This window comes from Moschus berezovskii, chromosome 18, assembly GCF_049115385.1.
Source record: "Moschus berezovskii isolate FMDL1 chromosome 18, NW_MosBer_1.0, whole genome shotgun sequence".
NCBI lineage: Eukaryota > Metazoa > Chordata > Mammalia > Artiodactyla > Moschidae > Moschus > Moschus berezovskii.
In genome coordinates, this window is record NC_142477.1 from 53,330,900 (window position 1) to 53,343,008 (window position 12,109).

The window sequence follows — 12,109 nt, forward strand, 5'->3', positions numbered from 1 at the left end:
GAAACCAGGTAGAAGGCTGCTGCTGCTGCTGCTGCTGCTGCTGCTGCTAAGTCGCTTCAGTCATCTCCGACTCTGTGCGACCCCATAGGCAGTCCTGAATAACCAGGAGGCTCCCTGAGTGATGGGATGACTAGGGTAAGATGAGATCATTAAGAGAGGAAAGGGAGTCCCAAGGAAGTCCTTGTCTGAGAGGAAATAATCCATATGCTTAATCCATATTAAAGTTAGTCACTCAGTCATGTCCGACTCTTTGTGACTCCATGGACTATAGCCCACCAGGCTCCTCCGTCCATGGAATTCTCCAGGCAACAATACTGGAGTGAATTGCCATTTCCTTCTCCAGGAGATCTTCCCACCTCAGGTATCGAACCCAGGTCTCCCACCCTGCAGGCAGACTCTCTACCTACTGAACCACCAGGGAAGCCCTATGCTTAACATAGAGGAGCACTTTAATCAATATTTAAATGAGTAAGTTGTGCTTATTCAAGTGAATAAGTTGTGTTTTTAATGTATTGAGTTTGAGCTAAAGACAGAAAAGGATCTCAATGAAGAAATAACCAAGGGACTTCCCTGGTGGTCCAGTGGTTATGACTTCAAGTTTCCACTGCAGGGGCATGGGTTTGATCCCTGGTCAGGGAACTAAGACCCGTGCATGCTACACCACGCAGCCAAAATAGAAAAAAAAAAAAAAATATATATATATATATATATATATCCAGAGACCCAAGTATAAGGCTGGAGCTTGGGAGAAAAGTGAAGGGGGAAAGAAGAGTTTAGAAATCATTGCAGTAGATATTCTTGTGACTATAGCAGTGAAAATGCATCTCTAACAGGGAGGAGACAGAGAGGGAAGAAGAAAAGGGGAGGAGGAGGAGGAAAGCAAAAGAGAAGCACAGAATGAGAGGCAACGTCTGGAAGTCATGGTGGGATGAAGCAGAGCAAGCAGAGAAACCTGAGGGAAAGGTCAGGGGAACAGGCATTCACCTCAGGAAAATCACCACCTTGTTTGGGCCTCATGACAATGCCATGGAGAAGGCAAGGCCAATATCATTATTCTCATGTCAAAATGAGGAAGCTGAAGCCGGGAGGGGCTGAGTGACTAGCAGCAATTCCATATGCAGGCTGTGCCATCTGCTGCAGCAGAAAAGACTCGGGTCTGGTCTGGACTCAAAGCCAGCTGTAGCACTCAGCCTCGGTGGTCTGTGGGAAGACAGACAGACAGCTCATGTTCCACATGTCAAGGGCTGTTGCCTAGGACTGGGAAGCAACCTAAGCTGGGGGCCATGAATCTCATCCCAGGATAAAGGGCTTCTCCAAACACCTGCCACATTCAGGGCTGGCGCTCCCACTGCACCTTTGCCAAGAAAACACAGCGTGGGCTCTGGGGAACACCCTAAAGTGGCCAAGGTTCTGCTTCACCGTTGCCCCTTCAGGGTGTTTCCCCCTTGCATTAGATCCCTAGGGCTGCTGTAATAAATTACCACAAGCTGCATGGCTTAAGACAACGGAAATATATTCTCTTACAGGCCAGAAGTCCCAAATCAAGGGGTTGACAGGGCTGGCTTCCTCTGGAAACTCCATTCCCTGCCTCTTCAAGTTCTGGCAGCTGTTGACCATCCCAGAATGGTGGCCACATCACTCCAGTCTCTGCTTCTGTGGTCAAGTTGCCTCCACTTCTGTGTGTCTGTTCTTCTCTGTGTGACTCTTGTAAGACACTTGTTATTACATTTAGGGCCTATCTGGATAATTCAGAATGATCTCATCTCAAAATCCTCAACTTAATTACACCTACAAAGACCCTTTCACCAAATAAAGTTACATTCCCAGGTTCCAGGGACTTGACTTGAATAGCTCTGAGGGGACCAGCTTTTAGTTCCCCACAACCTCATGCCATCTACCATTATTAGTTCTATCTTCTCTACTCCACCAACACCCAGGAATTCCCTTGGTCATGTTCCTACCACACACCCCATCCCTCTTCTTATCCTCCCCTGAAAGTAATCCCTTTAGGATATTGGTTTCAAGAAGCTAATCAAATAAACTCATACTGCTTAATGGAAAAGGACACAAAAATCTGTCCCAAAAAGCAAACATAAGTCTTTCGTGTGAAATTCTGAGGTCAATACCCCTCTTTCTGTTATCCAATTGACCATTTCTCAAAGAACATTCTGTGGGACAATAGTTTTATATGAGGTTGTTAGGTATTTAAAAATGAATAATCATGTTAATTTGGGAGCTCCAAGTTAAAGAAATTAAATAGGATTCCTTATTTCAAAACTGCTATATGCATTATAGGGCTTCCCTAGTGGCTCAGTAGGTAAAGAATCTGTCTGTAATGCAGGAGACCCAGGTTTGATCCCTGGGTCAGGAAGATGCCCTGGAGGAGGAAATGGCAATCCACTCCAGTATTCTTGCCTGGAGAATTTCATGGACAGAGGAGCCTGGTAAGTTACAGTCCATAGGGGTTGCAAAAAGTTGGACACAACTGAGAGACTAACACTTTCATATGCTTTATAAATATTTGGGAGAAGAGGCTATAACAGGCAGCATTTCTGAAACTTATTTGGTCCTTTTGACTTGAGCATCTTAAAGGACTAATGTTCCTCGGAAAATATTTTGCAAAACCTATCCTAATCCAACAGTGGCTTTCATGATCAAAACTTTACACTGAAATAGACAAAGTTGACTCCATGAAAGAAAGCTGGGACAAGGACAAAGTAGGAAAGGAGAGGGATATGTTTCTGAGCGGGTAGATATTTGGAGGCACAAAGAAAATCAAACGAGATGGGTGGTCACCCCCTCATAGAACAGTACAGCTTACAACTCAATTGAGAGCTGGAATTTCAGAAATAATCTTGTTCTCTGACACAAGATTCTCAACAGCAAATAGTGTAGCTACACTATTCCACTCCTAAAGGAGACATTTCTTAGGTACTTAGGGCTTTTTCCACCTACACACAGAACTCCCAGTGCTCTCCTTCATTCATACACAGACACACACAACACACACAGAGACATGCCCCCAAGGACACATGGAACTGGCCCTAGGCATGTTGATGCATAAAAAATGTTTAAATTCATTGATATAATGTCATCCTTTTAATTTAGAGTTGAAGAAAAACTTTAAGAATATCAAACGCTTTGTTCAAGGTCACACAGCTGATTAATGACAAAGCCAGAACCAGAATCCAGTTCAAAGCTTTAACTGTTTACCATGCTCCAAATCCAGCGTAAAGAAGAGTTTCTTTTTCTTTTAAAGGCCAGTATCCATTATTATGCTGGGAAAGATTGAAGGCAAAAGAAGAAGGGGCGGCAGAGGATGAGATGGTTAGATATCATCACTGTCTCAATGGACAAGAATCTGAGCAAACTCTGGGAGATAGTAAAAGACAGAGGAACCTGGCATGCTGCAGCCCATGGAGCCACAAAGAGTCAGAGAGGACTGAGTACGCGCGCGCGCACATACACACACACACACACACACACACACACAAGCCATATAAATGAAAAACAACTTAATTTAGTTAGGAAAATATAGATCATTATACCAATGCTTTAAAATTAAACCTAAAAAGAAAATTCTATTCAATAAATATAATCAGTGATAAATACTCATGCATTCTTTATTACGTGCATTAAGATGAAAAGAAAGGAGGGAGAGGTAGTGGGAAAAGGAATAACAGGGGGAAAGTCCCAAATCTTTTATAGAACAGACTTTGAAAAATATCTTGACTTAAAAGATGGACAGCTACTTCCAGAACTTGTTAGGAAAATGGCCTTTGGATGGAAACAAAAGCATTTTTGAAATACTTCTTTCCCATTCATGACAATCTTAGTTTACTAGATAGAGGGAAATGCCACCTTATTTCAGATGAAGTTCTTGTTTAGAATTTACATCCCCATGTTCCAAGAGTACTGTCACTAGAAGCATTGAAAGTTGGTTTTCTTTATGCAGCAACAGCCGTAAATGAGGCCATGTACTGACACATGTGTGATAGACTGATGGAACCTAGTCAAAGGCCAGATCTCACTTATAAGCTAGAAAGTCAGCTACCACTGTTTCAAAGCTTAGAAATTACAGCCTTGGCAGGTTGGGCGGGGGGAGTTGGAGGGGAAATTATAAGGTATCTTTCTTCTATAGTCAGGTGGATGAGAACCTCTTTAACTAAAATTTTCCTCCAGAGAATCATGACTGTGGGTCACAGGATGAGAAGTACTAAAAGCATGACCATAGTTAAGAATAGCTTCTTTCCAACTTTTTGACCACAATTCATTGTCAAAACTACATTTTATGTGGTGACCCCATACATAGACACGCAAATGTACTGATAACAATGACAAAAGTTTCATCAAATAAAATCTACTTTTCCACTTTTCCATTCTATACCATTCTACTTCTTTTTTTTCAATGCTGATCTTGAACCACGATGGAAATACTGACTCACAGTAAAAACGAAGCTGAAGACCTCAGCAGCCCCACACCATGTGACATTGCCCCCTGAAGGGTGTTCATGGAGCAAGATCTTGAGATGTTCCCATACAAAGGTTTCCCAATGCACTTGGGAAACACCAAATGATTCCTCTTGGAGATTCCCAACACACGTAATGTATCAAAGGCTTTGAGACATCATTAAGAAAGAAAAACTGTTCTTATTTAACTCAGAATTTCCAAATTTATCTGACCACATGATGTGCATTTGTAAAACAATCTTCCTGCTAAATACTTAGGGGAAATATTGTACATAGAAGAAACTACTGAGTTAGAGATGAAAATTAGTGTCTAAAAGTTCAAAATTAACTGCATTTTCTCCAACCAAAAACATTTTAAAGAAAGGAGGAAGGGCTAAATATACTCTCTGTTGTCTAATATTTTAAAAATTCACAAATCATTAAAACTAAAAAGTATAACTTATTATGACCAGAGAAACGAAAAAATAATAAAAGTACTAATACTTTCTTTATTCTGATCATCAGCAAATTCATGCAAAAGTTATCTATCAGTACTCCCACCTAAGTTTTAAGGCTTGATTTTAAAAGTTTCCCTAAACTAAAAAGGCCCCGTGAATTGTAATTAATACATACCAAGGACCACCTCATGCTTCTCCTACACCCATTCTAGCACTGAAGTGGCTCTGTCAAGAGCGGTCTGTATTTTTATTCACCAAATCACACAGTATAACAGCTGAAGGATAGAAAGTTATTTTGAGGCTAACCAGAGCTCCAGCCAGGCTGAGCAGCAGAAGCAGGAAGACTCTCTGTTAAGGTGTCTTGTTGTTGCCAAATAACATTCCCAGAATCTCCAGAGAATTGTGGTATCATCACCATCTAATATCGTATATATTTGACTCTTGTCTATCTTCCCCCACAGAAGTATAGGCTCCATGAGGGCAAGGATATTGTCTGTCTGGTTCATCTGTATATGCCCAGCACCATCAAAATTGCCTGGTATACAATAGATGCTTAATATTAATAAATAAATGTTGAATAAACGCATTTCAGGGATGACCAGAAAATTAGTTGAGTGGCAAAAGGAAGAAGACAGAATATATAATCAGAGGTCTACAAGAGACTGGATGTCAGTGCCCTGTTCCTTCAACAACCAACACTTCTATTTTCCTCAGCCCCCCTTAATATTTCAGATTACACCCAAAGGTAGTTTAAGACTCTTGAGAACAAGGCCTGAGTCTTGTTCTCCCTCATGGGTTCTTGCTCTCAAGAAGTAGCCAGTAAGCATTTACAGAACCACACCAGGAAACAACATCAGTCTGTCTTGAAAGGGCAGAGGCTTCCCCAGAATCTCATGCTCTGGAATGGTCTCCCCACATAGAATAATGTCTCACCCTTTTCATATTTTCTTATCTTCCACACATTTTAGCACTGTCGGTTCTTCTTCCAAATAGGGTAAAATGAGTTACAATGCTAACTCCAGAGTTCAGAAACACAGTTTGAAAACTGCCCACAATTATCACTTCATCATCCTTACACGTATGCAAAAAAAACTGACCATTATAAGTGATGAACAATCTTAGTCAAATTCAGAAACACTCATCTATCCCTGAGGTATGGTAAGTAGGGTTTTCCCCCAATAAAATATATACTTCAAAGAACCAGAAGAAGAAAATCTTCCATTCGTGGCTTTTTCCACCAATAACAGCTCACCTTGCAATAGGTACATGTCATTTTACCTACCTATATACTTACCAAAAAATCCACGTGACCTGGCAAGACCAGGACAGGTCCACACAGTCACATCATTCTTGGGAGAACCTTGGCCAGTTGCGATCTCCTTTGTCTTAGGTAGCCAGGTTAGGGAACAAATCTGTAATAATGACCCTGAAAATACAGAATTACGGCCATTTCTGACTCATTGATGCATTTTAAACTGAGTCTAGGCAGTATGTTCTGTCCACATCTACATTCCAGTCTACACATAGGGTTAGGATGTGAGAGGAATTATGTTAGTCCCTGGAAAGTTTATCCCAAAGCAACAAAAAACTAAATACACAAAGAGACTTAGGCACAATGAACCTATGAATTGAAGTGGACTATGATTATTTTATTTTCTTGGGCTCCAAAGTCACTGCAGTCAGTGGCTGCAGCCATTAAATGAAAAGACACTTGCTCCTTGGAAGTAAAGCTATGACAAAATAAGACAGTGTGTTAAAAAGCAGAGACATCACTTTGCCGACAAAGGTCCGTATAGTCAAACCTATGGTTTATCCAATAGTCATGTGTGGGTGTGACAGTTGATCGTAAAGAAGGCTGAACATCGAAGAATTGATGTTTTTGAACTGTGGTGCTGGAGAAGACTCTTAAGAGACCCTTGGACTGCAAGGAGATTAAACCAGTCAATCCTAAAGGAAATCAACCCTGAATATTCATTGGAAAGACTGATCTTGAAGCTGAAGTTCCAATACTTTGGCCACCTGATGCAAAGAACTGACTCATTAGAAAAGACCCTGATGCTGGAAAAGATGAGGCAGGAAGAGAAGGGGACGACAGAGGACGAGATGGTTGGATGGCATCATCAGCTCAAAGGACATGAGTTTGAGGAAACTCAGGGAGTTAGTGATGGACAAGAAATTCTGGTGTGCTGTGGCCCATGGGGTTGCAAAGAGTCGGATACAACTTAGCAACTGAACGACAACAACATGATCACTGTCCAGTCAGACTGCTCCCAAGTTTCACAGTTAAAACAGAGCTGAGAAAGAAAATGGAAAAAAAAATGGATATACAAGTTAAATTAACTTTCAACTCACAGGTGAAAAGGGTTTTACACAAAGAAACTCTTAGGAGCTGAAACTCCTATAGACTCAGCAGCTAAAGAGAGGTGTGTTTGGGTCCTATGCTCTATCATATATTATTTTCACAAGATTCTAGAAGATCAGAATGAAGGTGAACCAGGAAAGACATTTACCTGTGAGTCTGTGCTTGGGGTCTGGATGCTCTGCCCAGTATTTACGTCCAGGATGTGTAAGCGTCCATCCTTCATTCCTCCTCCAACAGCAAGGACTTCAGTCTGCCAGGGACACCAATCAATGGCCTTTAAAGTTCCAAATAATCACACAGGCAGGTCAGCTTTGGAGGTGAACTCATGAATGAGATGCACACATATAACTAGAAGTTTCAGAGGTCTGCTCCCAAGGCAGATCTCCAGAACCTCTGATCCAAAGACAAGAGCTACTGCCCTCTCCAGAGATTACTTCTCATGGACTAGAAACCACCTATTGGTGTCTTTTTCAAATTTAGGAAACAAGTGCAAGTATTTCAAACAGAAAAATTACACAATAATATGTTTGAAAAGCTACATTCAACATATCCTCTGGGGCAAAAAATCTGCTGCTAAAATACTTGACATGTACCTCTAGAATCTGATTAAAAAATGCAGTCTTCCTCTGGTTTGTCTACCTATGTCCTTAGGTTCTAGGTCAGAGAAGGGAACAGAAGAGAATGGAGAGCTATACCTGCTTGCTCGCAACACAATAAATCTTATGTTTCAAATCCTAATGAAAGGTTGCTGCTACAAGCTGTGAATGACACCAGGATTCGTGTCCTCCAGAAGACAGGGATTCAATTCAGGGCCAGAGACAAGGCTTGATCACTCAGAGATTTTGTGTAGCAAAGCTTTATTGAAGTATAAAATAGATAGAGAAAGCTTCTGACATAAACACCAGAAGGGGACAGAAACAGTGCCCCCTTGCTAGCTTTTAGCAAGGCGTTCTGTACCTGTTAGCAACTTGCTAATCGGATAAAGGAACACCTCAAAACCGAGAGAGCTGCACCAGGCCCCTCTCCCACAACATGCATTTGAAATAGCACTGACGCAAAGTGAGTCATCCCCAGTCACAAAGCAACTGACATGAACCTTGGAGAAAGGCAGATTTCACAGCAAATACATAGTTTCCTTAACACAGCTTCAGAGAGCATTTCCATGAGTAAGACAGACTGGTTTGTTGATCCATTATCAGTTCAAGGTTTGAGTCTTAGGCGAACCAATGTGAAGAAAGGCAGACTCCAAGGCAAATAAACAATTTCATTAACATAGCTTAAGAAAAGCTATGTTAACGATTCCATAAGAAAAATCACATTGTTTAGCTCAAGGTTTCAGAAAAGTTAAGTTCAGGTTGAACCAGGTGTTGCTATAACAAGACAGGATGACATGAGAAAAGAAAGAAAAAAAAAAACTTCTGCCACTTGCAGTTTATTTTCTCCTACCACCTGGGTACCTCTGGCCTTCCTACCAAGGCTGTTAACCCTCTCACTAATACATTTTAGAAAATAAAATTGCCTATTCTTTAGTTATAAATTCAGTTCAGTTCAGTCGCTCAGTCATGTCCAACTCTCCACAACCCCATGAATCACAGCACGCCAGGCCTCCCTGTCCATCACCAACTCCCGGAGTTCACTCAAACTCATGTCCATCGAGTCCATGATGCCATCCAGCCATCTCATCCTCTGTCGTCCCCTTCTCCTACCGCCCCCAATCCCTCCCAGCATCAGAGTCTTTTCCAGTGAGTCAACTCGTCGCATGAGGTGGCCAAAGTATTGGAGTTTCAGCTTTAGCATCAGTCCTTCCAATGAACACCCAGGATTGATCTCCTCTAGAATGGACTGGTTGGATCTCCTTGCAGTCCAAGGGACTCTCAAGAGTCTTCTCCAGCACCACGGTTCAAAAGCATCAATTCTTCAGTGCTCAGCTTTCTTATACTCTAATTAATGTTTGTTCTAACACTACACTCAGGTTGATTTTTTTTCATTTGTTTTTTTGTTCCAAATGGCAATATTTTTTCAGCTGCACCACGTGCAGCTTGTGGGATCTTAGTTTGCCAACAAGGGATTAAACCCAGGCCCCCAGCGATGGAAGCGCAGAGTCCTAACCACCACACCACTAAGGAATTCCCTGATCTTCATCTTATTTTCATTTGGTTTGCACTGGGTTGGGTTGAGCTTTTAGGAGAAAGTTGTGGGGCGGGGGGGCCCATGGGAGGGAGTTGTATTGTTTGTTTTTATAAAGAACACTCTAATGAATATGTTCTGGCATATGTTTTTGTTGCCAATATATTATTTTTTAGGTAAATTCCAAGTTTCAGAAGTACTGACATAAATTTTTCCAAATAGTAGTAACTTTTTACAACACCAGGATCAGATGAGTACACTAATCTCATCCTCAGTTTAAGTTCATTTATCATTAAAAATTAATCTCCCATCCCACTTGCCCAGCTAGGACTTTGCCAACATCCTCCATCAATATGTAGAATCTCATTCTCCTCCCCTTCAATCTGGGAAGGCTTGGGACTGGCTTGCAAACAATTGATGCACCAAAAGTGTCACTACTTGGCTTCTGGAATTGGGTCATAAAAGGTGATGCTGTTGCAGGAAGGGGGACCCCTTCCAGGGCCTGAAACTGGGCTCTTATCTAATATTCAGAAATGCATTGTCCGAGGAGACACATGTGCTGACAAAACAAGAGATTGTATTGGGAAAGGGCACCCGGGTGGAGAGTAGTAGGGTAAGGGAACCCAGGAGCACAGCTCTGCCAGTGGCTCATAACCTCTGGTTTTATGGTGATAGGATTAGTTTCTGGGTTGTCTTTAGCCAATTATTCTGACTCAGAGTCCTTCCTGGTGGTGCATGTCTTGTTCAGCCAAGATGGATGCCAAAGAGGAGGATTCTTGGAGGTGATCAGACATGTGGTGTCTCCTTTTGACCTTTCCTGAACTCTTCCAGTTGATAGTGGCTTATTAGTTTTGTGCTCCTTACCAGGACCTCCTGTCATAAAACAACTCATGCGAATAGTTACTATGGTGCCTGGGCAAGGTGGGCGGTTTCAGTCAGTGTGTGTTCCCCTAACAATGCCACTTGCACCTTGCTCTCTGAAGCCCTGTTGCCCTGAACCACGAAGTCCACCTCCCTTAAGGCAGCCACCTGGTAAGGAAGCCCATGTGTAAGACTAGCCCACATGATGTAGAGAAGCTCTGAGAGCACGTGAAGAGGGAAGGATGACTGGCCAGCCAACACTGTCCCAGCTCCTAGCACTTTCAGCTTCAGTCACTGTCTGATTGCAACCTCATGAGAGACCCTGAGCCAGAACTGCTCAGAAGAGCCCTTCCCAAAGTCTGACCCCCAGAAAAGATAATAAAATAATTATGTTAAGCCAGCCACCAGGACTCAAGGTAATTTGTTACATAATAATAGATATCAGAATAAATATAATTAGAAACCACAATGAAATATGATTGTAGTTCATACAAGAAAGACAGTGAAGAACTCTAATCAGCCAAACTTCATTCAAAGTAAAGACCTTGGCCTTGTATTATGAATAAATGTACAATTTAATTGAGATTAAAATTGAATTGAAATAAAACATTTGTTGAATAAAATAAATTGAAATTAAATATTTACAATATATATGTACTATATCTTATGGTTACCTGCCTTAATTGTCTTTTTCAAATAACCATTCCATTACACCCCTTACTGAGCTGAATAAGACAGCTATTTCAGTAAACACAAAATTTTGCATCTAATTTGGAGAGGCTGAGAAATTCTCCTGAGCCCAGGAACCTCAGTTTTATCACAGGATGAATATTAGTATTTTTTATATTTATTAGTAATCATTCTCTTCAGTACCCTATTTCTAATTAGCTTTTACTACAAACAAGCTGTTTTGGCAAAACTAGAAGCTCCATCATGAGCAGAATCACACAGATGTCAACATCTGAAGTCTGCTCGTTACACTAATTGGCTAGTCTGCAGTGCCTGTGAGAACATTTACACTAGTGACTGTTCTGATGATTCCCCAGGTAGTAGATGCCACAAGACTTGGCTTGTTCAGGTTTCCAGAAACTCTACTGTCAAAAAAAAAATGCACAGCAGGAAGAGTTGTGACTAAATTTTACGTGGGCCAAAATGATGACGATAGCCCAGGAGACAGCAACTCAGATACCTCTGAGAAACTACTCCAAAGAGGCAGAGGGAAGGTCAGTATATATGTGATCTCAGTGAAGGGGGAGTACATGCACTCAAGCACCTATTTTCTGCAGAAGGTTTCTGCTAGTCACAAGGAGCAGTCATCACCACGAAGTATTTTAGTGCTTTTCTAGATGCAGGAGATATAAGAATTGGGCTCAAAATATCAGCTCCTGAACTATCTGAAGACCTATTCTGCCTGTTTTCTCCAAACACACTGCTTCATTTCTATTCTTCACCCTGAACTCTTTTCACGCTACGCTAAGTTGCTTTAGTCGTGTCCAACTCTTTGTGATCCCATGGACTGTAGCCTGCCAGGCTCCTCTGTCCATGGGATTCTCCAGGCAAGAATACCGGAGTGGGTAGGCATTCCCTTCTCCAGGGGATCTTCCTGACCTAGGGATCAAACCTAGGTCTCCCACATTGCAGGCAGATTCTTCACCATCTGAGCCACCAGGGAAGTCCTTCAAGGGATACTGAAAATTAGCAGCTGCAGCAGTACAGATGGCAGATGGCAAGTGCCAATTTGTAGTCAACAATATCTTAGTTCAATTCACTGTATTTCTGATAAGACATCTAAGAATACAAGCAGCTCCTTGCAGGAAGAGCTTTTGCCTTGTCACTTTAGCAAAGCTATATT

General features: G+C 41.7%; 1 protein-coding gene across 1 annotated transcript in view; it reads right to left on the reverse strand.

Annotated features, from left to right (window-relative positions):
- Positions 1-1,099: 1,099 nt before the first annotated feature.
- Positions 1,100-12,109, reverse strand: part of CDC20B (cell division cycle 20B) — a 33,956-nt gene continuing 22,946 nt past the window's right edge. Inside the window, 3 exon segments of the mRNA XM_055422050.2 lie at positions 1,100-1,200; positions 6,202-6,319; positions 7,418-7,543. Coding sequence (XP_055278025.2) covers positions 1,100-1,200; positions 6,202-6,319; positions 7,418-7,543 — 345 coding nt within the window.